Source organism: Theropithecus gelada, chromosome 4, assembly GCF_003255815.1.
Source record: "Theropithecus gelada isolate Dixy chromosome 4, Tgel_1.0, whole genome shotgun sequence".
Classification (NCBI taxonomy): Eukaryota; Metazoa; Chordata; class Mammalia; order Primates; family Cercopithecidae; genus Theropithecus; species Theropithecus gelada.
Window position 1 is genome coordinate 131,528,895 of NC_037671.1, and position 26,680 is coordinate 131,555,574.

Consider the following 26,680-nt stretch of genomic DNA (forward strand, 5'->3'; position numbering starts at 1 on the left):
AGAAGGTTACAGGATTACTTAGTCAAACCTGAATTCTATTTCTGAAACACCAGCCCAAACTACAGCTCTCTCCAACGCAGGAGCAGGCATGGACTGACATGGCCCCCTATTATCTCGTACCCTCTCTCAGTCCCCTTCTTCCTAAGCAGCGCCAGGAAGCAGAAGGCGCCGGCTTACCTCCGCTCTGGGCAAGTGGTGTGAGGTCTATGGAGACGTCCTGCTGCTTACCGCTCAGAGAACAAGTTTTGCTTTCCAGGTAATCTCTGTGGCAGGCATACTCAGTAATCCACTCAACTTCATAGCGGCAGTTGGATTTAGCAGTGAGTTTGGGAATGGTGCCCTATTGGGAACAATGTGAAAGAGGCAAAATAAAAAATGTTTCATGTGGCTTAAGTGCAGATTTTCCACACTTATGAAAAGCTCAAAGACAGGTTGTTAGGTTTCTACATTTTGCTGTTTCTGTTTTTTGAATCATGAATTGCCTCTAACACATTAAGATTATTTGACTTATAACAACTCAGTAAAGTTTTTTTTTTCTAAACTGTTATTTTTTTTTCCATTTGATTTGTAACACCTCCATTAACTTTGTACACTCTATTCCCTTTCTAGTCTAGTCACCTTCAGAGAGACACTCAAGCTTTGGCCAGCGAGCACCTGGACTCAGTGGCATGTGGCAATCACTAGGACGTCGGCAAGCGCTAACAGGCCGTGCAGGATGCATGGTCCATTCACCGCTTTCCACAAGGTGCTGCTGGAGTGGTGCAAGCCCGACACTGAGTGAACATCATCACACGCGTGCACATCCAAGGGCACGGTCCACAACCCCTGTGGGATCCTGGGCACCACATCTGTACCCGCACCTGCTCCCGGGTGAAGCCAGGGCACCACCCAGACACAAACCCGATTCTGCCACTGTATTGCTTCTACAGAGTGGGAGCTCCACCATTCATCTTTGATGAGAGCCATGAAGGGGGTTGATGGGGTCCCTGCTCACCAGGAATGTCACTGCCATCTTTTTAACCATCCTTGGGAGACACATCTTATTGGGCTTAGCACCGGGCACAGCAGTGCTGCTTCCCAGCACCATTCGTTCCATAAATACGCACTGAGCACCTGCAACACGCCAGGCACTAGGTGACAGGTTTACAAACAGGTCGCACACAATTAGTAAGTTGCAGAGTTGCAGGCCCAACCCTCTTCTGTCTGACTCAAAATCGATGCTTCTGCCCACGTGGCTCAGTGCAGTCTGACACACGGTGATGCAGACCCCAGGGCTCCATAAGAGAAGCCAGGCACAGAAAGCCACACAGTGTAGGATTCTCCTGACATAAAACATCCAAAAAAAGCCAATCCACAGAGACAGGAAGAAGGTGCACAGTTACCAGGGCTTGGGGTGTGAATGGGAAGAGACTGCTAATGGGAAGGAGGTTTCTTTTTTGGGGTGATGGAAATGTAAAATTTAGACTGTGATGATGGTTGCACACTTCTAAAAAAAATACTAATAACCACTGACTTGTACTGGAAAAAAAAAAAAACCAGTGAATTTTACAGTATGTAAATCCAGTAAATAAATCAAGCATTTTTTAAAAGATCTATATGACAAGGTGAGTGTTTACTAAATACCAGTTCCTAAAATGATTCAATGAGCAAACCGTAAATGCTTAAACAAACCTCCCAAGTATTACAGTGTCCAAGCACATGTCACACAAGGTCTGCCCAGTGAATAGTCAAGCTTGAAAAGAAACCTGGCCGTGCGCAGTGGCTCACACCTGTAATCCCAGCACTTTGGGAGGCCGAGGTGGGTGGATCATTTGAGCCCGGGAGTTCAAGACCAGCCTGGGCAACATGGCAAAGCCCCGTCTCTATTAAAAATACAAAAATTAGCCAGGCATGGTGGTGCACACCTGTAGTCCCAGCTACTCAGGAGGCTGAAGTGGGAGGACTGCTTCAACTGAGGAGGCAGAGATTGTAGTGAGCTGAGATCGTGGCACTGCACTCCAGCCTGGGTGACAGAGCGAGACCCTGTCTTTAAAAAAAAAAAAAAAAGGAACCTCTTGCCCCAGTAATACCAAATCAGCCTCTTCTTCTAACACCAAGAAATGCCTCATACCCCTTCGAGGAAAAAGGAGGAAAACTCCCAATTCTCTTGATTCTCATAGAGTAAAATGATTCTTACCAAATGTAGAGCAAATAAAAAGGGAAAACACTAAAACCATCACCGCCTGAGAACATCTCACTGGGCTTAAGAGATTTCAACTCACATGTGTAGGTACAAATGAAAAGTGTGAATAAATATTCCTCCCCATTCATACTCAGAACAAACATCAGACACTCAGGCCTTCATTCAGTTGACAGTACATGGACGTGGAAGTCTGGGGACAGAAAGTGGAAAGCTGAGCCCAGCACTGTCTCCATATCCCACACACACCAGGCCAGCTGCCAGCCTGACGTCAGAGCAAATTCCACATTTGCTTGGGGGAAGGGGAGTGTGGTTCTCTGCAAAAGAATTCAGCCCCTCCCTACTTCACCCTATTACTAAGAAGGCAGAAAGGAACTAAAGGAAAGCCCTGCCCTATCCCTTCCTCCCTGGGGGATGCCTCCTTTCCATCAGCACCTGCCCCCGGTTAAAACACTTAAACAGGCACTGAGGACTCAAGGACAAGTAAGTCTCAGCAGTTACACTCAAAGAGTTTACAATTGCACTGGAGATTTCATCCACAGCAGAGTGCACAGCAATAAATTGGCCTGTGATGAGAAGGAGGGGGGAAGGCATGGGTGGGGGTTTAGGGGCCGACTGGGAAAAGAGAGGGAGGGAAACGCTTCTCATCAGAAATCACAGGCTTGAAATTATACTGCATTTTTCCACTATTCACTAAAACAATCCAACTACAAAAACAAAAATATCTGCCCATAAACTACTTAAAATCGTCTCACAGAGACTAGAACAAAAAACCATCCCATTATATGTGGAGGCCCCTCCGGGTTGCTGTAAAAAAGCAAAAGGCAAAATGCAAACAGCTCTCCCCGAGTGAGCTTCATGTGACAGAAGCTATCCCAGGAAGCTCGTCTCCTCCTGAGAGCCCACCAGTGCCTGTCATGGCTCCCAGCTTCCTGCACCCAGACCCACCCTGCCCCAAGCCCAGACACGCGTTCGCGTGGGCAACCCAGGCTAACCTGCGCCACATTACAGTTACCAGGAGACAAGTCACTTACCTCTCTCCGCTCCGACGGGCAAACAAACGTAATAGTCACTGCGGGGCTGTGACCGTCACAAAAGTCTAGCTCTCCTGCCTCTTCCCTCACGTAACTCAGGACAAGCCTGGGAGAGCCACATTGAGAAAAGAATATTACAAAAGTATAAAGTGCATCCAAATTCACATGCCGCCCTGAGCATTCAGCACATTCACTTGTGGGGAGAGGGTAGCAGAAGAAATATCAAAACATAAAAGAAGCTATGGTATAAAATGACTTCATTTCATTTCCATTTGGGAAAAAAAAAAAGTTCTAAGTAAACCCCAGTGAGTGTTATTTTGTTAAAAATCAAATAAATAAAGTGACCAACATATAAATTTGATATATTAAGAAAACCTGGCTGGGCGCAGTGGCTCACGCCTGTAATCCCAGCATTTTGGAAGGCCAAGATGGTGGATCACCTGAGGTCAGGAAATCGAGACCACCCTAGCCAACAGAGCGAAACCCCATCTCTACCAAAACTACAATTAGCTGGGCATGGTAGCACACCTCTGGTCCCAGCTACTGAGGAGCCTGAGGCAGGAGAATCACTTGAACAGGGAGGCGGAGGCTGCAGTGAACCGAGATCACACCGCTGCACTCCAGCCTGCATGACAGAGTGAGACCCCATCTCAAAAACAAAAACAAAAAAAAGAAAAAAAAACCTGTTTGATTTGCTTCACGTCCTAGAATAAGGAAAGAAAAAAGGAACAAAAAAAGTACTTTTTTAAAAAAGGGAAGAAACACCATTTGACTAAAGCAAACAAATAAAAAAATGTTGTAAATGAGATAACAAAATTAAAAAAAAAAAAAAAAAGCAGACAAGTAGGCCAATTGCATTTTTGCCCACAAGGCTAGTCAATCATTTCCTCTTTACACAATAAATTCTAAGTGCCAGCCAAAGTTTTGTTTTGTCTTAACCCCAGAGCACCTGCCCAGCAGGGACTGAACTGGGTGGGGTTCTCTTCCACTACCCAAACCACCATCCAACACGGCCCCACCACCAGAGTTCACTCACTCAGTGTGGAATGGGCCCAGTGCCCCTGGCTGCCTGCTAGGGAATAGCTGATTAGAGATGATCTGCTTTTTCCCACCAGAGAAGTTCACAGTTTTGCTCAGTGTCCCACATGTTACTACATCGTCACTCACACTCATTCATATTAAGAATTACCGATGTGTCACCTTGAAGACTCTGTTAGGGACTGAACTGTTTCCCCTCAAAATTTTTATGTTGAAGGCCTAAGCCACAGCTCAGCAAGTGACTGTATTTGGAGACAGGGCCTTTAAAAAGGTGAACAAGGGAAAAGGAGGTCATATGGGTGAGCCTTAATCCCAAAATCACTGGTGTCCTTATTAAAGAGGACATTCGGACACACATCCCCGCAGAGGGAAGGCCATGTGAAAACACAGAAAGAAAATGGCCATCTAACGAGCCAAGGAGAGAGGCCTCAGAACAAACCAGCCCTGGTGACACCTTCTTCAGACGTGCAGCCTCTAGACTGTGCAGGATATACATTTCTGTGGTTTAAGTTACCCAGCCTGTCATATTTTCTTATGGCAGCCTGAGTAAACTAATACAGACACACATATAGAAAATTCCAAACATTTCTCCCCTTAGGTTATGCTCAAGTCTTTTCTTTGGACAGAGTGCCATCTATAATTGCAAATGCTCCCTACCCAGACATGCCACAAGCTCCAGACTAGAGCAAGCACAACAAGGTGTTTACTAAAGGCCCCTAAACGGGGAGAAAATGTGAATCCTTGATCTAAGTTCAGGATATGGTCATGAGCAACACACTGGAGAAATGCATATGTCTGCCAAGGTAAGGTACAAAGGCAGTACCAGAGCATGTGTACACAGCACAGCCTGTTATAAGGAACGCCATTCCCCACCAGGAACCAGGGTGCCTGTCACGTCCCAGTGAAGGTCACCAGCAAACTGTCCCTCCTGTCTCTTGCCCTCCCAAGACGAGAAAACAATGGACACAAAATCAATTTCACGGGTGCCACAGAATGAAAAATATCCGATGGCACCTTAAGATAGGCATTATTTCATGAGGCAAATAAAGGTATGTACTATGGATTGGATCATGAGATATATTTTTACTGCTGTAAGAGACAAATGATTAGAAAGCAGACAAGCATACCAGACTATCTGACTCACAGCAATGACTAACAATCTTACGATGGTAACTCTGCAGGGACTATCCCAAGCCCTGCTGAAAACGGATGTTCCTGCAGCTCCCTGAAAGCCAAGTTCTTGCTGGAAATTAAAAACACCAACAACATCGGAGGCCTCGGCTGACCTGTCCTTGCGCACCAGCTTCAGTCCTTCCTGGGGCTGGCCAACATTGAACGCCTGGTCTCCTCTTACCAGGCAGGCGGCAGTGCCAGGGGGACAGGCCCGCAGCTGTGAACCTGGGTCTCGAAGTGTGTCTGAAAATCACGTATTACATTAAATCAGATTACGTGTCAGGAGTGATAACCACACATACCCTTAGATCCAGGGTCCCTTTAAACAAATTACTGAATTCCTAAAAGTTTCCCTAAGTAACTATTCTGAAACCTTGGGCAAGCCATTAACCCTCTGCAAACAAAGCTCAGGACGAAGGAACGTAAAGTACTGGCTCTGCACTGGTATATAAGAGGTGCCCAGGAAATGGGCTATGATATTATTTGTAATTAACAAATGTACCCATCCTCTGCTTGAGGTACAACAACGTTAGCATTATCCCCTTTCAAGCTACAGAGACTAGAAAATGCAGGCACTCCACAGATGACTGGAACAATTAGGAGATTAGTGGAAAGAACCCACAGCTCTGGGTTCAAATCCTAAATTAACCACTTACTATCTCTATAACGTTGGTCTAACTACGAAACTATCCAATTGCCAGTGTGCTAATGCACAGGTTTCGGGGAGGATTAAAGATGAGAACATACCCAGAATATGTCCAGAACATCATGCAGGCTTAATAGATTGCCAGTAGCAATAGCTATGATTACAGCTGGGTTGCTCTTTACCATTCATTTCTATGATCATGACCCAATACCTTACACAGTATACTTTGGGATTTATTTGTTGACTATGTATCTTTTCTCCCATCTAACTAAAGCTCCAGGAAAACAGGAACTGTGGTGTGTTCAATGCTATAATCCAGTGCCTAGATCAGCGCCTACCTTCTGCAATAAGGAGGCACCAGCTAGCGAAAAGGTAAGCAAACCTTTAACTCTCAAGCCTTCCAAACAATTATGAAATTATGTGGAATTATGAAATGTCACAAATGGACTGCTTTGTTCCACTTATAGTATCTGTTGTGCCACAGGCTCCTTGCCCTCACGGGGACTCAATGTAAGACAATCCACTTGGTATACCAAAGGCAGAATATACGGCAAGCGCCCTGAGGATGCAAGGAGGTAAGCACGTGGTAGCAAGTCCAACACTATCCACAAGGGTTTGAAGGTCACATTTGATCTTGGTTTGAGACTTGGAGCAATTTCCTGGGAATGGAGAATGTCTGAGTAAAAACCAGGGAACCTCTACTATGAATCAAAGTCATTCAAGCTCAACTCAAATTGCCAGTAAATTGGAAAGAAAAAACTTTTGTAAGAAAATACCCAGCAAATTCAGATGATCTGTAACATGTTAAAAGACCAGAAACCTAAATGCTTTTCAAATCAAAATAGCATATTATTTCAGAATTCAATAATCTACAACTCATCAACTTTATACCAAACTTGAGTTACAGACCCATTTAAGACAAAGACTGTATTAGTCTTTTTCCAAAAAACCAATAAAGGTTATCCTTGGAGAACAAAAGAAAGATGTAATACTCTAACACACAAAAAAAATCTAGTTATCACTGGTTACTTTTGGTGAGCCCTGAATGGGGTATATTTACTGTTTTTAACTGTTTAGAAACAATACACAAACAAGATAGTCATAATGTATATGTACAATTTAAAGAATAATTATAAATTAATACTTATCTATTAACCAGCAATACCATGGATTGAGTTTTTAAAAATTTTCTCCAAACTTTTCTAAGGGTAAAGCATTATGTACTATTTGAGAAATAAAAAACAAAGGAAAACACTAAAAATGACCTTTTCATTAGTCACCAGCAGAATTTACTCATGGCTAGCACTGTAGAAAGACAAGACCTGGCCTACAGGACTAACAATTCACAGCCCTTGAGAGAAACATCAAGCTGGGTTTTAGAAACCTGGCTTTGTAAAACTAGCTGAAGGCTAGTCAAAGTCTTAGTAAAACTCTTCATGGCCCTTTTTAAATAAAGACCATTTATTTATGGCCTTTAGTTAATTTATCAAAGATTCTAAAGCTAAAGCTTCTCACACCAGTTCTGGCAAGTACAGAGAAAGTTAGGAACAAGTCAGTTTGGGTCAAAATACGCATCCCGGCCAAGTACCCAAGTCCTTGATCATCCTTTTTTCTTTTTTACCCAGCCCATAACTCAGAGCCAAGGGATTCAGGCACACAGAGAACATGACCGACCCTCACTACTGTAGAATCCTGAAACCCAAAGTGTCTGGCCGAGAGAACACCCACATGGAATGGACCAACAGTTAGGATGGAATCTGCAGGGGTTGGGGAGGAGGCATGGAATCTACTAGGGGAGAAGAGGTGGGTTGTGCAAAGACAACATTTTTTGGGACAAAAGCTTTCTTAGAGGGCCTACTCAGAAACATGGATGTGCAAACAGAAATAAAGGTAGAAGCGCAAAGATATCGAAGCCACAGAAGAAATCCCTCACCACCACCCCCTCAGCTCCACAAAGATTCATACCTATGTCTCTACAAACATTGATGAATAGAGAAGTGTCTGGATCGGAGTCATCCACCAAGTAGGCACCACTAAGCTTGATCAGAGGATTGAGATCATGCTTCCTCAACTCTTCATCAAACACATAGCACGGCACCTGGAAGGGAGGAAGAGAAAAGCGAGTCTTCAATACACATCTGGCTCAATCAGGAAAGCTTATGGCCAATGTCACACAACACTGCTCTTCGTTCTTTACGGACTATCACGCTATGGTGTCCCCTAATAACAAAAGAACTCGGGCAAAGGTCAATAAGCGTCTTGGCTCCTCTGCGTTCTTTTCAGTATCTCTTCTTTGCTACATGAGGACTGTTCTGCAATCATCTCTCACTTGCATCGCCAGGTTTTCCCTCCACTAGATCGTTTTTCTCAGCATGCCATGAGATCTACCACCTCACAAATGTCCTTCCTGGTACCTACATTCCCTCAGCTATCATCTCATGTCTCTGCACCTTAGAGCAAAATTCCTTCAATTGTCCCTACACATCTCCTCCTCTTCCTATCTTCCATTCTCTCTTGAACACAGTCACATCAGCTTGCTGTCTCCCACTCCATCAAAACCCCGCTTACCAGGTCACCCACATCTCTGCTGACACACCCAGCACTGGTGTCCTGCCTTCCCGTTACATGGTCTCTCATGGCATTGGATGCCCCTGATCATTCCCCACCTCCTGAAACCCCTTCTCCCTGTGGCTTGCATCCACAGGCTCCTGGTTTTCTTCTGTACCACTTCCTGCTCTTTTTCAGCCTCCTGGAAACACCTCTCACCTTCCCTCTAACTGACTCTCAATGCAGAGGTGTGCCACAGCTTACTGAGCAGCCCTCTTTCCTGTCTACGCCCAGTCCCTTGGTGACCTCGTGCATGGTTACAAATGTCTGCCAATGACTCCCAATTTCATGTCTCTAGCCTTCACCTTTCCGCAGAACTGCAGGCTTCCACAGCCAACAATAGCAGAAGCTATGTTTATAAGCACAGACTCGAAGCAGAATGCTTGGGGTTCAAACTCTGGCATGAACACTTTGCATAACCATGAATGAAGTTAACCTTCATGCCTCAGTTTCCCCACGTGCCATGCTGGAATAATGACAGTTATTCCTTCACAGGGCTGCTGTAAGGCCTGAGTGAGCTAAGGTATGTGAAGCTTGGGGTACAGCTCCTGGCAGGTTGGCATCAGTGTTATTTATTGCTGTTGTTTATCATCATCACTTGCATACACAAAACCATCCGAAAATTCACGTATTTAAAATGAGCCTTTGATTTCTCCCCCAAAACCTACTGTTGCCCCCACCGTTGCTCATCTCAACAAATGGCACCATCATTCAACCAGCTGCTTGGCCAAAACCTTGAGGACCCCATCCCACCACCAAGTTATCTCACATCCAACCATCGGCAAGTCCTGCTAGTTGTCCCTTCAGATTAAATCCTGGATCCACTCCCTTATCACCTCCACCATTGCCACTCTGTCCAAGCCACTGCAATCTCTTGCCTGCAATAGTATCTCAACTGGCCCCCCAATTCCAGCTTCAATGCCCTACGACCTCAGCCCAAGTCTCCACAAGCACAGGATTAGCACTTCAGAATTAGATCAGGCCACACCCCTCCCTGTTTAAAGCAGCTTCCCACTACACTGAGAAGGAGACTCAAACTCCCTCATGACACCACCCTCACCTACCACTCTCCTCACTCCCCACAGCCACACTCACCTCTTGATGCAACTCTGCCCTCCTGAAACTACAAGTCCTCTCTGCCTGAGATGTGCTTCCCCCAATACACACATGGCTCCTTCCCTCACTTCATTCACATCTCTGATGAAACACCACCCTTAGTGAGGCCTCTTCTGACACCTTTACCTAAAACAGCACTCTCCGCCTCTCTCTGTCTCCCACACTCAGCCTCACTTTTGTTCACAGCGCTGTGATGTATGATACTAGGTACTGTCATCTGTTGAGTTTTATCATTTTCCTCCCACTACAATAGAGGCTCCTTGAGGTCAAGGGTTTGTCACTGCAGGCTAACAATGATGCCTCGAACATATTTGTTCCATATTTGTTCCATAAACTGTGAAGATGAGTTCCTCCTCTGGGTATTTCAATCCATCCTTACTTGGTTCTAATTTATGACCAGTCTCTCATACCTATGAACTAATGGTCTTTTTATTTTAAAAAACATCAAGAAACCCCATTGTTAGAGTTGGCAAGACCCTGTGCTTTAAGAGGGTGCCTCTTTCTTTGTTTGCTTTATACAGACTCAGGAGGAACAAGTGCAGTTGTATTACATGGATAATGCACAGTGGTGAGGTCTGTGCTTTTAGTGTAACCAGCACTGGAATACTGTACATTGTACCCATTAGGGAATTTCTCATTTCTCATCCCTCACTGCCCTCCCACCCTCTCACCTTTCTGAAGCTCCAATATTTATTATTCCAGTCTCTGTGTCCATGTGTATGTATTATTTAGTTCCCACTTATAAGTGAGAATATGTGGTGTTTGACTAAGTTATTTCACTCAAGATAATGTCCTCAAGTTCCATCAATATTACTCCGAAACACAGGATTTCATTCTGTCTTATGGCTGAGTGGTATTCCATGATATACGTGCGTGTGTGTGTGTGTGTGTGTGTGTGTGTGTGTGTGTGTTCGTTCTTTACCTAGTCATCCGTTGGGGGACAGTTATGTTTATTCCATATCTTTGCTACTGTGAATAGTGCCACAATAAACAAATAAGTGCAATTATCTTTTTGATACAGAGATTTCTTTTACTTTGTGTAGACACCCAGTAGTGAGAATTGCTGGGTCAAATGGTAGTTCTACTTTTAGTTCTTTGATTAATTTCCATACTATTTTCCATAAAGGTCATTTTAATTTACATTCCCACCAACAGTGTATAAGTGTTCTCTTTTTGTCTGCAACTTTGCCAACATCTGTTGTTTTTTGACTTTTTAATAATTGCCATTTTTGACTGGTATAAGACGGTATCTCATTGTGGTTTTATAATGATTTGTATTTCTCTGATGATTAGTGATGTGTAGCATGTTTAGGAGATTCTTGGCCATTTGTGTCTTCTTTAGAGAAATGTTTGTTCGTGTCCTTTGCTCACTTTTTAATGGGATTGTGGTTTTTCTTGTTGAGTTGTCTGCGTTCTTTGTAGATTCTGGATATCAATCCTTTGTTGGATGTATAGTTTAAAAACACTTGTGGCCATTTTGTACGTTGTCTGTTCACTTTGCTGACTATATATTTTGCTGTGCAGAAGTTTTTAAGTTAGGTCCATTTGTCTATTTTTATTTTTGTTGCATTTGCTTTTGAAGTCTTAGTCATGAATTCTTTGCCTAGGCAAAGATCCGAGAGAGTTTTTCCTGGGTTTTCTTCTGGGAATTTTATAGTTTCAGGCGGCCTTACATTCAAGTCGTTAATCCAACCTGAGTTATTTTTAAAATGTGGTGAGAGACAGGGGTCCAGGTTCATTCTTCTGCACATGGCTGTCCAGTTTTCCCAGAACCATTTACTAAACAGACTGTCCTTTCCCCAGTGTATGTTTTTGTCAACTGTGTCAAAGATCAGTTGGTTTCAAGTATGTAGCTTTAACTCTGAGTTTTTTATTCTGTTCCGTTGATCTGTGTGACTATTTTTATATCAGCACTAGCTGTTTTGATTACTATAGCCCTCCACTATAATCTGAAGTCAGGTAATGTGATGCCTCTAGCTTTGTTCATTTTCCTTAAGATTGGTTTGGCTATTAAGACTTTTTTGGGGGAACCACTTGAAGTTTAGGACTTTTTTCTAATTCCATAAAAAATGATGTTGGCTTTTGATAGGAATTGCATTGAATCTGTGGATTGTTTTCGGCAACATAATCATTTTAATGATATTGATTTTTCCAATCCATGAGCATGAGATGTTTTCCCATTTGTTTGTGCCATCTACAATTTCTTTCATCGGTGTTTTATAGTTTTCCTTGTAGAGATTTTTCACCTCCTTAGTTAAATGTATTTCTAGTGGGGTTTTTTTAAGCAATTATAAATGGGATTGAGTTCTTGATTTGATTCTCAGCTTGATCATTATTGATGTGTAGAAATGTTATTGATTCTTGTACAATGACTCTGTATCCTGAAACTACTGAATTCATGTATCATATCTAAGAGACTTTTAGAGGAATCTTCAGAGTTTTCTAAGTGTAAGATCATATCATCAGCACACACAGACACGTTGACTTTCTCTTTTCTGATCTGGATGCCTTTTCTTTCTCTTGCCTGACTGCTCTAGCTAGAACTTCCAGTACTATGTTGAATAGGAGAGATGAAAAAGTGGGCATCATTGTCTTGTTCCACTTCTTAGGGGAAATGCTTTCAACTTTTCCCTGTTAGGTATGATGCTGGCTGTGGTTGTGTCATATATGCCTTTTATTATTCTGGGGTATGTCACTTCTAATAATTTTTTGAGTGTTTTTTTCATTAAGGGATGTTGAATTTCATCAAATGCTTTTTCTGTATCTCCTGAGATGGTCATACATTTTTTGTTTTTAATTGTTTAAATGGTGAATCGCATTTATTGATTTGCATACACTGAACCATCCTTGCAACCCTGGAATAAAACCCACTTGATCGTGATGTATTATTTTTCTGAAGTGCTGTTATATTCAGTTTGCTAGTATTTTGTTGAGACTTTTGAATCTAGGTTTATCATAGATATTGGTCTATAGTTTTCTTTTTTCCTTGTGTGCTTGTTTGGCTTTGGTTTTCAGGATAATACTGGCTTCAAAGAATGAGTTAGGGAGGATTGTTGCCTCTGATTTTTGGGAACAGTTTCAGTAGGATTTGTACCAGTTCTCCCCTGTGCCTCTGGTAGAATTCAGCTGTCAATCTGTCTGGTACTGAGCTGTTTTTGTTGGGAGGATTTTTTTTAAAAAATTACTGATTCAGTTCCAATACTTGTTATTGATCTTTTTGGAATTTCTATTTCTTCCTGGTTGAATCTCAAGAAGTTGAATGTTTCCAGGAATGTATACATTTCCTCTAAATTCTCGGTTGTGAGTACACAGATGTTCATAGTAGTCTCTGATGATTTTTTTGTGGTATCAGCTGTAACGTCTACTTTCTCATTTCTGATTGAATCCTCTCTCTTCTTGGTTAATCTGACCAGCATTCTATGAACATTATCTTTCCAAAGAACCAATTTCTCATTTTGTTGATCCTTCGTACTGCATGTTTTGTTCTCCATTTCATTTAGTTCTGCTTTGATATTTGTTACTTCTGTTCTGCTAGGTTTCAATTTGGTTTTTTCTTTTTTTTTTTTCTAGTTCCTTGAAGTGTGGTATTAGGTTGTTAATTTGTGATCTATATTTTTGATGTAGGCATTTAACACCATAAATTTCCCACTTAGCCCTGCTTTTGCTATATCCCAGAGGTTTTATGTTGTGTATCCATTTTCACTTGTTTCCATTTTAATTTCCATCTTAATTGCATTGTTGACGCAAAATTCATTCAGAAGCAGGCTATTTAATTTCCAATTATTTGCATAGTTATTAGAGTTCCTCTGGGAATTGATTTCTAGTTTTATTCCACTGTGGTCTGAGAAGATACTTGGTATCATTTTGGTTTTTTTTCAATTTATTGAGACTTGTTTTTTGGTATGACATATGGTCCATCTCGAAAAACAGTCCATGCATGGATGAGAAAAATATATATGTTCTGCGGTTGTGAGTAGAATGTTCTATAAATGTCTGTTAGGTCTACGTGGTCCTGAACCAATTTAAGTCCAGTGTCTGTTGATTTTCTTTCTCAATGATTGAATTCTATTATGGTATTGCTGTTCATTTCTTTCCTTAAGTCTACTAGTAGTTGTTTTATGATTCTTGGTGCTCTAGAGTTAGGTGCATATATATTTAAGATTGTTACATCTTGTTGAATAATCTCTTTATCATATAATGACCATCTTTTTCTTTTTTTTACTATTGTTGATTTAAAGTCAGTTTTATCTAAGTATAGGTCTCCCTGCTTGCTTTTGATTTCCATTTGCCTGGAATATCTTTTTCCATCCCTTTAGCTTCAGTCTATGTCTTACCAATTAGTTGGCTTTCTTGTAAGCAGCATATGGGTGGATTCCGTTTTTTGGGTTTTTTTTTTTTTAATCCATTCTGCCAATCTGTATCTTTTATGTGGAGCATTTAATCCATGTACATTCAAAGTTAATATTAATATGAGGTTTTATTCCTGTCATAATGCTGTTTCCTAGTTGTTTCGTGGTCTTGTTTGCATAATTGTTTTATAAGAGTGTTTATACTTTTGTGTGTTTTTATGATAACAAGTATCAAACTTTTGTTTCCCTGTATAGACCTCCTTTGGGCATTTCTTGTATGGCCCATCTAGTAATGACAAATTCCCTCAGCATTTGCATGTCTGGGAAAGACTTTATTTTTCCTTCATACATGAAACTTATTCTGGCAGGATACAAAATTCAGGGTTGACAGGTTTTTTTTTTTTTTCCTTAAGCACCTTGAAAACAGAAACCCAATCTCTCTGGCTTATAAGTTTCTCCTGAGAAGTCCCCTATTTAGTTTGATGGGGTTTCCTTTGTAGGTGATTAGATACTTTTCTCGTGGATAGGATTTTTTCCTTCACGTTGACCTCATACAGTCGATGGCTATATGTTGTGGTGAAGTCCTTCTTACAACATATTTCCTTAGAATCTGTTGAGCTTCTTATATTTGGAGGTCTGGATCTCCTGCTAGACTAAAGAAGTTTACATCAATTACTTCCTCAAATACGTTTTCCAGACTTTGTTATTCTCCCTTAGTAATATCTATGCTTCACAGGTTTGGATGTTTCATGTAGTCCCATACTTCTCAAACGCTTTGTTCACTTCCTCTGAATCTTTGTTTTTGTCTGATTGGAAAAGACCTGTCTTCAAGTTCTGAGATTCTTCCTTCTGCTTCGTCTAGTCTACGGTGGAAGCTTTCAACTGTATTTTATAACTCCCATAATACATTTTTCATTTCTAGAAATTCTATTTGATTTTTTAAAAATATCTCTTTGGTAAATTTCTCATTTATATCCTGGGTTGATATTCTGATTTCTTTGTATTGGTTTTCAACTTTCTCATGTATCTCATTAAGCTTCTTTAAAATTAATATTTTGAATTCTTTATCTAGTATTTCAAGCATTTCACTTTGGTTAGGATCTGTTTCTGGAGGATTAATATGATCCTTCAGGGTGTTGCAACACCATGCTTTTCCATATTTCCAGAATTGTTACCCTGGTTCCTTCTCATCTAGAGAAACTGTCACTTTTTGGTTTGAATTTTCTTTTGCTTTGACTAGAGGGTTCCCCCCTGCCTTGAGAATGTGACTATAATGTATGCTGCATAGTTTTATTTGGCTTTGCTTCTGGACGCTTTCAGCGGCAAAGACTCTGGATGAATTCCTTGGTTATAGATAGGTTTTGTGTGGTGACTTTCTCATATATCAGTTGTAGTAGTAATATACCAGGCCGGTGAGCAGGCTCAAGGCCTTCTGAGTAGCCAGGGTATGGTGAGGGATGATGGTAACTGAGGCCATGCAAAGCTTGTCTCCTGCCGTAGCACTATGCAATTGTATACACAGCTGTGTCAGCAGATGGGCTATGCAAGTTCACCTCCTGGCCAGGAGTGGTACTTGCAGGAAAGAGGCAGTTGCAGTCGTGGCAACAGGATTTATGCTTGGCCTTTGTTAACGAGGAGACTACTCCCATGTCCCAGACAATGGGTGGGGCCGTTGGACACCTAAGCGTCGTCGCTATCTTGTGTTCTGCCAGCAAGGCAGGTTGAGGAAGGAAAGCTGGGTGGAGCTGGGTCAGGCAAGCACATATTCAGGCTCTCCAACAGCCGAGACAAGCACTGGCCCCAGGGGTGATCACCGGGCCTCCAGGGCAACATTCTAGGGAGGGACAGAGGCACCTCTACTACATCAAAGAGCCCACATGGTAAGAAGAGGTGCAGCCTGAGCTCCACAGCGTAACAGGCAATAGCAGGACCCACCAAGTTCTATTGCCCTTAACTCAGTGAGTCTCCCACCTGTGTCCCATCGCTGGCTGCAGGCCAAAAAAGCCAGCCCAGTCCCAAGCAGTCTGTATTAGGTTGTTTTTGCACTGCTATAAATGCCTGAGACTGGGTAATATATAAAGAAAAGAGGTTTAACTGGCTCACAGTTCTGCAGGTGGTACAGGAAGCAAAGCTCAGCTTCTGGAGAAGCCTCAAAAAGCTTTTACTCACGGCAGAAGGTGAAGTAGGAGCAAGCATATCACACGGCAAAAGCAGGAACAAGAGAGTGAGAGTGAAACAACCAGAAAGTTTCAAACCACCAGATCTCATGAGAATTCACTCACTATCATGAGGACAGCACCGAGCGGATGGTGCTAAACCATTTATGAGGGACCCCCATGATTTAATCACCTTCCACCAGGCCCCACCTCCAACACTAGGGATTAAAATTCAACGTGAGATTTGGGCAGGGACAAAATCCAAACTACATCAGGGTCTGTGCTCAGATAGTGAAACGGCCCCAGGCTGCAAGACTCCCTGCCCAGGACAGAAACCACGGCTCTGAGGCCACACCTCTGCGGTACAGTTTCATGAAGTAGGGGCGCCCAACTTCCACATCACAGCAAGAACTCAAGCCAAAGATGAACCCCCACCCAGGGTAAAAAAGGCCCCGGTCACCAAGTGAACCACGACTATGTGAAACATTCCTGTAAGTTTTATTTCCAAAATAACACACTGGCATCATTTCAATTACCTCTTCCAAAGAATATTCTAAAAATTCGTGTTCTCTGCCATCATTTCAAAGTAGATAGTTTTATTATTCTCTGTGGATAAATTTCCCAAAATTTTATTTTTTAGACTGAAGCTATTCACAGATGGGTCTATTTATTAAGTTAACTGCTTAATATTTAGCTTTCAAATTTCTCTTAGAAGTAGGCTATCAAATCTGCAGGAACGCTCTAACCCACTAACCTTTTTCCCCAGTCCTGCTGTCAGAGATTCATGGACAGCTAATAGAGTGAATCAAACGACCTACACCTACTCACAGCCTCAAAGGCACTCGAGCTCATTTCGACCATATCCTCAAAGCAAAGTCGCCTGTCGCCTAAAATACTTCCCAGACACCTAAGTGTTTCTACTAATAATGGAGGACGTTAGAACCTCTAGAGCTCACAGGGTACCAGCACATGGAGCTTAAGCCTACCACCACATTCACGCAGAAAGGCAATGAAAATAAAAGAAAATTATTGCCACAGACTATAATTGGGTTACAGCAAAAAGCCACAAGTGCCTATTATCCTGCAAAATCTAAAGCTTGTCATCCCACAGCAAGATTATACGAAAACATTAACCCAAGAGGGGAGTGAGTCAGTGGACTGGGTAGGATTCAAGACAAGATGCAACTCTCTAACCAGCAAAATAAAAGCCTACGATAGAAAAGGGAGCAAGATGGCATATGGCACGAAGGCAAAATGAAAGAACTCTTCGTTCTGAAAATAGCTCCATTTCATCAAGACACTTAGAGGATTCCAAGTCAGCAAGATCTGCAAGTACCCTCCACGGGGCAGGTAGCAACTTCTGGCTATCTCCCCACTCCGGGAGGGAAGAAAAGACATGCCTCACACAGCACTCCACAAAATTGGAATGTGCATAGGAAAAACAGTCAAGGCTACTGGGGAACGTCCTCCCACTTCCTGCTACAGCAAACACAGCAATGGAGACATTCATAAGACCATGAATTTAGCAGCCTGGGGAGCGAGGTTGCTTGCCAGCTGCAACACACCACACATTGAGTTAATGCTGTTTCGTATATAATAATTTTACTTTTATAACCCTGGTAAGACTGCTAGCAGGCCAGTTCTGAATTTTGCCTGTTCCCAAGGGCACTAAGGTGGGAGGTATATTTACACAATGCTTTAAAGAAATAATTATCTTAAAGCCCCTACCAGAATCCACTGAACAAACTATAACAATAGTTTTAAAGGTGCTGTTTGGAACTACCAAGATTTTTGTCCATCGAAATCATTCTAAAAGTGACAGAGCAAAATGAATAAATAAATGAGATATTAGTAAGGTGTAGAAAGCAAGACTATACTGACGCTAAACCAAACTGAGATTTTTTCTTCTTTAGGGAATGATGAGTGTTTTATAAGTACATAAACCTTCAATATGTTTTAAAGTTATCATATCATAGCCTGTAAGGTGTAATCAAATCAAACTGAAAACAGAAAAAAGGGCATACGCTTTCTTAAGATTTGCTAACAGTGACAGCACTACATTTTTAGCAATCATTATGCTTTTCAGTTCTTTCCATTTAATCTATCTTAAGACAAAAAAAACGAGTTAGTGAATATGAGTATGTCCTCCACACCATTAGTCTATAGGCTCCCTGAAAGCATTCCAAAATTTAACAAAATTCCTACAGCTTAGCTCACAATAGGCTCTCAATAAATGAAAACTCAATGAATAAAGCCCCAGATGCCAACTACACCTGAAGAGATAAGAAGTACAAATTACAAACGTTTCTCATGCATCTTCAATCTGCTTCTAAGAGAAATTACAAGTCATTGTTTTGAGAAAAACACAGACTATACCTCCCCACTCCCACCCCAAAAACTATTGAGAACACAGATCAGCACACTTTCTTTTACAAAGGACCACGTGCTATCTACATTTTGGGTTTTGTAGGCCACATAGGTCTCTGCGGCATATTCCTCTTTGTTTTGTAACAATCCTGTAAAAATGTGAAAACCATTCTTAGTCCTGGACTTGTACAAAAAAAAAGAGCCAGGGCAGGCTTTGAACCATGGGCTATAGTTGGTGATTTCCGACCCACAGAAAACAAATTGCTATTCATTTTGGAAAGCAGTTTTTTCCTAGGTGGTAGAAGACACAACTGCCAATTCAGCAACGTGAGGTAAGAGGTACACTCACATAAAACAAAAAATAAAACAAAACGAAGGGTATCATGATCAGGTTGGAAAATCAGAGCCCAGGAGAGTATCTGTGGGACTGAGAAGTCTGGGGTCTAGCAAGAGAGCAGAGGGCACTGCTGTCGCCGCAGCCTCCACCTCCCACAGGAAGCAACTCAGATCCGACCAACTGGACACTTGAGGATGACTGTGTGTGGGGCTGGGCGTGGTGGCTCACTCCTGTAATCTCAGCACTTTGGGAGGCTGAGGCAGGCAGATCACCTGAGGTCAGGAGTTCAAGACCAGCCTGATCAACAAGGAGAAACCCCGTATCTACTAAAAAAAAAAAAATACACACACACATACATATAAATAAAATTAGCCAGGCATGGTGGTGTGGCGGCTCATGCCTGTAATCCCAGGATAACTGTGTGTCCCTGCCCAAATCTCGTGTCAAACTGTAATCCTCAACATTGGAGGTGGGGCCTGGTGAGGTGACTGGATCACAGGGGCAGATTCCATCTCCCCCTCCTTGCTGTTCTCATGATAGTGAGTGAGTTCTTGTGAGATCTGGTCATTTAAAAGTGGGTGGCACCTCCCGCTCCCACTCTCTTCCTCAGGCTCTGGCCATGTGAGGTGCTCGATACTCCTTTGCCTTCTGCCGTGACTGTAAGTTTCCTGACGCCTCTCCAGAAGCAGATGCTGCCATTGTGCTTCCTGTACAGCCCGCAGAACTGTGAGCCAATTATACCTCTTTTCTTTATAAATTACCCAGTCTCAGGTGTTTCCTTATAGCACTGCGAGAATGAACACACTGCTCCCATCCTCGCCCCCAACCCCCAAGCAGACGTCTGTTTTGAGATGCTTTTCCTACCACTAACAGTATGTCATCTAACAGCTGCACCTGAGTTTTTAAATGAAGTTTACCTTTGACACTACCTCCTAAATATCAGCCTTAATTCTTTCCACTTTAAACTTTTGTTTTTTTTCATCGAATGCTCCTTATGGTTTTTCTGGGAGGCAGTATTTTACCACTTCCACTTCCATATGACACTATCTTTCCCTTCATAGATGACCGTATCTGAAAAAATCAGTGATTTATCATTCATAATTTAATCTGAATTAATGCTTTTAAATAAACATTTCTTTTTGCCTTATTAAACTGCATGGTATTAGGCCACCAGTAAAAAGTATTATGACCATTCATTAGTTCCTGAATCCTTACAACCTTTGAAAATTCTTAAAAACAGAAAGTAATAGAGAAAAGTGAGATAATTAATTAAGATTGTGATCCAGGTGAGAAAAGAAAACTCCCTTTAGGATCTCGGGTGGTGGGCATGGAGAAGCGGCGGAAGGAACACGGTCTGCTCTTCCCCAGGACCAGGGAGAATCAAGTAGCAGTGCAACATCAGGGAGTCCAGGCTGGGGAAGGGGACATTTCATTAGTCAACAAGAGTGGCCTGCCCGAGAGATCCATTACACACCACCACAACCACAGTTAATAACAATGTAATTTATTCTTGCATATCACTAAGAAAGTAGATTTTAAGTGTCCTCACAACAAAAAAAGGAGGTATGTGAGGTAATGCATATGTAATTAGCTCAATGTAGCCATTTCTCAATTTCAAAACATCATGTTGCACATAATAAATACATATAGGTCGGTGTGTACGTATACAGATATATATACATACACCCACCCAAGAAGAATGTCTTGACCAAGGAATGCTGTATTCAAATAACAAGGAGTGGACGTAACAATAACAGTAACCTAGAGACCTAGTCTCTGAGGTCAGCTGGAAAAGAATTTAAGGGGCACGTGGCCTGGACTCACATTGCAGCCAGAAGTCATCCCAAGGCTGAGGAGAGGGACAGACAGATTTAACAATGCAAACAGGTAAAGGAGACTTATCAGAGCGGAGTGCAACACAGGTGGAACACCAGGTGCAAAGGAAGCTGAAGCAGCCAGCGTCAGAAACAGATGGCCCCTGCAGGGAGAGTGACTACTCTAAGCCCAAGCCCAACCACGCCACTTGGTTTACTGAGTTGCACAGCACCAGAAACCAAGAACTAACTTGCCCTATATGGATGAGCCACTCTATTTCCAATCTGGACCAAAAATCACATCCTGTGATATTTTAAATGCCCTGTCCTAAAAATAAGAATCACTCAGACAAGTTTTAAAAAATTAAATCACATGGTATCTCTGCTCAAATGCAATTTCGAAGCTAAAAAAGATTTTCACCCCAAAAGGTTAGAATGAGTATTTGAAAGGTAAAGCTCCCCGGAGTATACTTCATAAGCATGTAAGTTTGAAGTTCCCGTGTTACCTCCTTTTTTGCTTTAAATATGTCTTTCTTGCAGGCTGCAGTGGTCCTCCACTCAAAGTAGTGCACACATTCTGTTGCGGTTACAAATTCAGGAGTTCCCTATTAAAAAATAATAACAATTATAATAAGTTACCATGCCACACATTGTAAAGATTCTTCTTTAAAATTAGAATGCAGTAAAGGCTACTAAAATAAAGAAAGCAGCAGCAAGAAGGGCAGGAGATGCAACCGCTTTAGTTAAACAGGGTCATCAAGACGTTCCCAAATCTGAAAATGCTGAGACCAAAGCTTCATAAAATCATGTTGGGATTTTGTGTAACTAATCCAAAAGCATTCTACCGCCCCAGCTATGCAAGTACAGTGATTGAGTTCATGGGAAGAAATCCTCGGTCACTCTCCTCTCAAACTCCAAATGTTCTCTTAAGCAAATGCCAGCAAACCAAAGCCAGGAAACATGACCTCATGCTTCCCGTGAAAAGGCTCCCATGAGAAGCCCATCTGCATCTGATCAAGTTAGTAGTACATCCACCAGACGCCCACCCTCCAAGGCAGCCCCTCCTGTTAACCTCGACCAGAGTGGACTACAAACAGGCCGATCACAGCATAGCAGGGTGACACAGGCACAGCAGGAACTGCCTCTACGCTCCCACGGGCAAGTCTAGGGAGTTATCCTTCACAGCTCTACTTCTGGTATGGTGAACACAGAATTCATAAAGGAAATTAGTTAAAGTTAAAACAGCAGCTATATATTTTATTCTGTAATATAAATCTTCTCATTTAATGCCGCTGCACACAGATTCTTTTATTTTTTAAGGTCTCAATATGCACAACGATGCACTTCATACGCGGATCCAAAATTAACAATGTTAGTTTTATTTGCAAAGTTCTTCAGATGAGACACTGTGGATCTGAAGATGCAACAGTCACAGTCCCAAACTCTAAAATGATATTTTAAAGCAATTTTGTAGCCACAGAGTTTCACTCGACCTGACTTTCCTAAGGATTGGGTTCTTACTCTGATTCAAGAACATTCATAGAATTTGTATAACAATTCCTTCTCCCAAGAGCTAAAACAATTATTTACTGCAAGTTCCTTTCCAAAAACTAAAGATTAAAAATAACAAATTACATACAATATGCCCATAAGAACAATCATAATAATTTACACAATGATGTCCTCTTTAAACACCAGGTAATATCCAAAAAACTTGAGAACCCCATACCCACGGGCCAAGGCTTCTCCTAAACAGATGTGGCTATCTCTAATTTAATATAAATGAGGAAAGAAAAGTATTTTCAAAAAAACTAAATACGCTGCTCTAAAACCCATCAAAATGAAATGCTAGGAGAAGAGGTTTTAGAAAAAAAAAATTATGCCTATAACATAAACATTAAACAGTGCACTGATTTTTACCACACTAATCACACTTAATTGTAGTTTTACAAAAGACGTGGTCCATGTTTTACTTAAAAGTTGTAACAAGTTTAGAATTTGTTTACTTATTGGTTCTTGATGGTGATGGTGATTTGGTAGGGTTTTTCTTATTTGTGTTTCTAAGTTTGCTTACTGATTCTTCCTGGAATACCTCTACAGCCAGAATACCAAGGGGCAGACATTTTTTTTTTTTTTTTTTTAAAGAAATACATCAAGTGTCTGTGTGGACTCACCAGGGTTTTCCCACACAGGAAGGCAATGCTGCTCTGGACTCTGTGATTTGTGCCTGGCCGGTCACAGCTCACTGTTGTGTTGAATTCCAGGAGAGATCTGGTTGCACTTCTCAAAACAGAGTCACCTATTTGGAGAGAAAAGAGAGTGAACAAGCTATAAAATATACATAACCAAACAGCTATTTCCAAGAAAAAGCAAATTAAAAGTAGCATTATAATTTATCTGACAGCTTATAAATTTATAAAGCTTTCCTTTCCCAGAATTTTCCATCTCAGGAGTGGCATCCCCATTACATTATCTTTACCTTGTCTGCTGCTTTCCATACATCAGAAAGGTCCACAGCTATATGCCCATCTCAAATCTGTCCACATTTCTCCACCTCTACTCCCGCTAAAACCACTACCTGCGCTCCAGCACTGGCCACCTAACTGCTCCCCATGCCTCCAGACTAGTCTCATCCCTCACCAGCCTCACTTCCTCATCCATCTTGCACCAGTGTGATCTTCAAAAATACAAATCAGAATATATAACTCAGCCACTGAAATTTTTCAGTACTTCCCATCACATATGCTACAAAATCAACATTCTCTAGAAAGGCCTACAAGTACAGTGACCACATCTCTGTTTGTCTGGGACATAACTATAACAGTCCAGAATAAAAAGTCTATGTAAAAATCAACATGATGGGGGTTGGCATAGGAATAAACTGATCAGAAGACTAGAATAGAGACCAATTGACTAGAAGAGAGAGCACAGAGACACAAATGTGAATTAAACTTTGATTATGACAGAAGTAATAGATCAGGGAAAAGAGGAGGCTGTTCAATAAGCAGAACTGGAAATAAAAACAGAACTGGAAACAAAATGGTTATCCATATGGAAAAAGACAAAATTGGATCTCTATCCAGTACTGGGTACAAAAACCAACTCTAAACACAAGCTTGTCCAACCCGTGGCCCGTGGGCCACATACAGCCCAGAAGGGCTTTGAATGCAGCCCAACACAAACTTGTAAACTTTCTTAAAACATTATGATATTTTTTGTGATTTTTTTTTTTAGATCATTATGAGTATTAGTGTATTTTAGGTGTGGCCAAAGATAATTATTCTTCCAATGTGGCCTAGGGAAGCCAAAAGATTGGACACCCCTGTCTAAATGGATTAAAGATGTAAACATCAAAATACAAACTTCAAAACTTGGCAGAAATCTTAAGATAGAGAAAGATTTCTTCTGACTCAAAATGATTAATAAGGTTGACCTATTCAATTTAAGAGTTTATACTCATCAAAAAATAGTTTAAAGAAAACAGAAGTTATAAACTGGGAAAAACACAGAACTGGCAAAGAATCAGCATCAAGAATTTCTACGTACATTCACATGCAAACAAATAAGAAAAAGAATTTTTTATGTATAATTCCAGGAAATAAAGGACGATGAATTACCTCTGACTGAGAAAGCACACACCACGCCAGAAAGGAGAGAGAAGGAAAAATCCACACCTAGCCACACAATGGTGGATTTTAATATCCAATGAAAAGAAAAAATTCTAATCTAGGTCACACGCAATAGAAACCCAATATAAAATGAACAAGACATGATCAAGCAAACCAAAGAAAAACGTACATCAATAAATATGTTAAGAGATGTTCAATGTTACTGGTGATCAAGGAATTTCAAATCAAGACCAAAATGGTATACCGTTTACAGCCATCCCTCTGGCAAAAATTAAATACCAAGTGTCAGACGTGAGATGGCTCAGAGCTCTCCAGTATTGCTAGTGAAATGTTAACTGGTTCAACAACTATGTAAGTCAGCAGGACATTATGTCCTAAAATTGAACATTTGTGTGCCCTATGGCCTAGTTATTCCACTCAGTTATTCCACTCTTCTGAAGAGCAAAAACCTGGAAATAACCAAAGGCCCATCAACAGAAGAGTGGATAAATTAACTTTGGCAGATCCACGCAATAAAATATTACAGCATCCAGAAGGAATAAAACACAGTGAAAAACAACAATATGGTTGATTTGTAGTAATATTACTGTTATCATTTAAGTCCCAAAGAGTTACACATAGGAAGATACACACTTTAATAAAGTTAGTTGCATACACACACAGATTTTTTTTTTTGAAATTAGATACAGTAAAAAAAAATTTAATACAAGATGGGAGCTAACGATTACTTCTAGTGGAAAGTCAAAGAGGGAAAAGCAAAACAGACAGTGGTTACTGCCAAGATCCTAGATTTTTGTTGGTAACAGGGCTCACTACATTACACAAAACAACTAATTTTTTAAAAGGAAAAAGGTTAGTCCACGGATTAACACATGGATCACTGTATATGTCATGAGCTCGGGATGACAGCTGATCCAATCCCATATACACCTGAAGTCTTGGGGCAGGGGCGAACCAAAAGTCAGCGCTGCCCCACAGCACCAGACTGATGGCCCGGTGGTTCTTCTGCCTGCGTGCAAAAGTCGGCCAGGATCATCCTTCCCCATCTGCAACACCCAGGGTCTTTTCTAAAACCTTTGCCCGGTCGGCTCAGCCAAAAGGACACAGAAGTCCTGCAGAGGCTCTGAAACCAAGGACAGTGCCCCGTGGACAGCTCCCGCGCCTGGACAGCTCCCGCGCCTGGACAGCTCCTACGCCTGGACAGCTCCCCGCGCCTGAACAGCTTCCGCGCCTGGACAGCTCCCGTGCCTGGACAGCTCCCCGCGACTGGACCGCACCCCGCGCCTGAAAAGCTTCCGCGCCTGGACAGCTCCTGCGCCTGGACAGCTCCCCGCGCCTGGACAGCTCCCGCGCCTGGACAGCTCCCCGCGACTGGACAGCTCCCCGCGCCTGAACAGCTTCCGCGACTGGACAGCTCCCCGCGCCTGGACAGCTTCCGCGCCTGGACAGCTCCCCGCGCCTGAACAGCTTCCGCGCCTGGACAGCTCCTGCGCCTGGACAGCTTCCGCGCCTGGACAGCTCCCCGCGCCTGGACAGCTCCCCGCGCCTGGACAGCTCCTGCGCGTGGACAGCTCCTGCGCCTGGACAGCTCCCCGAGTCCCGCCTGCAGTGGGCGTGTCTGGGAGGCACTCAGCAGGGGCCGGGGCGGGCTCAGCGGTGCCGAAGTACCCGCCTAGGGAGACGCGCAGCTGGAAGTGCGTGAGGGCTGGAGACGCGGAAGGCGCGTGGGGTGCAGCAGGCACACAGGGCATGAAGAGTACAGGGAGGCGCGAAAGGGGAAGGCGCGAAAGGGGAGGCGCGAAGCGGGAGGCGGGAAGGGGGAGGCGCGAAGGGGAAGGCGCGAAGGGGGAGGCGCGAAGGGGGAGGCGCATGGGGCGTGGAGGGCGCCGGGTGGTACAGGGGATAGGCAGAGAGGCACAAGGGTAGGGAGGTGTGGGGGCCGGAGGAGCATGAGGAGGCGAGGGGTGTGGCGAGCCGCGGGGCGGAAGGCAAGGAAGCCTCCGGAGGCACGGAACCCCAGGAGGCGCAAAGGGCGGGGATGCACGGGGGCCGAGGAGGCGCGGAGGACCGGGGAGGCGCAAGAGGCCCAGGAGGCAAGGGGTCCTGGAGAAGCGCGAGAGCCAGGAGTCGTGGGGGACATCGGGAGGTGCAAGGGACCCAGGGAGGCTCGAGGAGCCCAGGAGGCGCGGAAGACTGCAGTTGGGGGAGGAGGGGAATGGGGTGGGTGGAGGATGG

The 26,680-nt window shown here is 42.7% G+C and overlaps 1 protein-coding gene across 1 annotated transcript in view; it reads right to left on the reverse strand.

Moving 5' to 3' along the window:
- Nucleotides 1-26,680, reverse strand: part of IGF2R (insulin like growth factor 2 receptor) — a 131,478-nt gene that overhangs the window by 69,914 nt on the left and 34,884 nt on the right. The window contains exons 3-8 of the mRNA XM_025381933.1: nt 22,991-23,115; nt 21,323-21,421; nt 8,036-8,168; nt 5,538-5,667; nt 3,214-3,319; nt 178-340 (exon numbers count right to left, since the gene is read on the reverse strand). Of these exons, the coding sequence (XP_025237718.1) occupies nt 178-340; nt 3,214-3,319; nt 5,538-5,667; nt 8,036-8,168; nt 21,323-21,421; nt 22,991-23,115 (756 nt within the window). The remainder of the gene's footprint in view (nt 1-177; nt 341-3,213; nt 3,320-5,537; nt 5,668-8,035; nt 8,169-21,322; nt 21,422-22,990; nt 23,116-26,680) is intronic.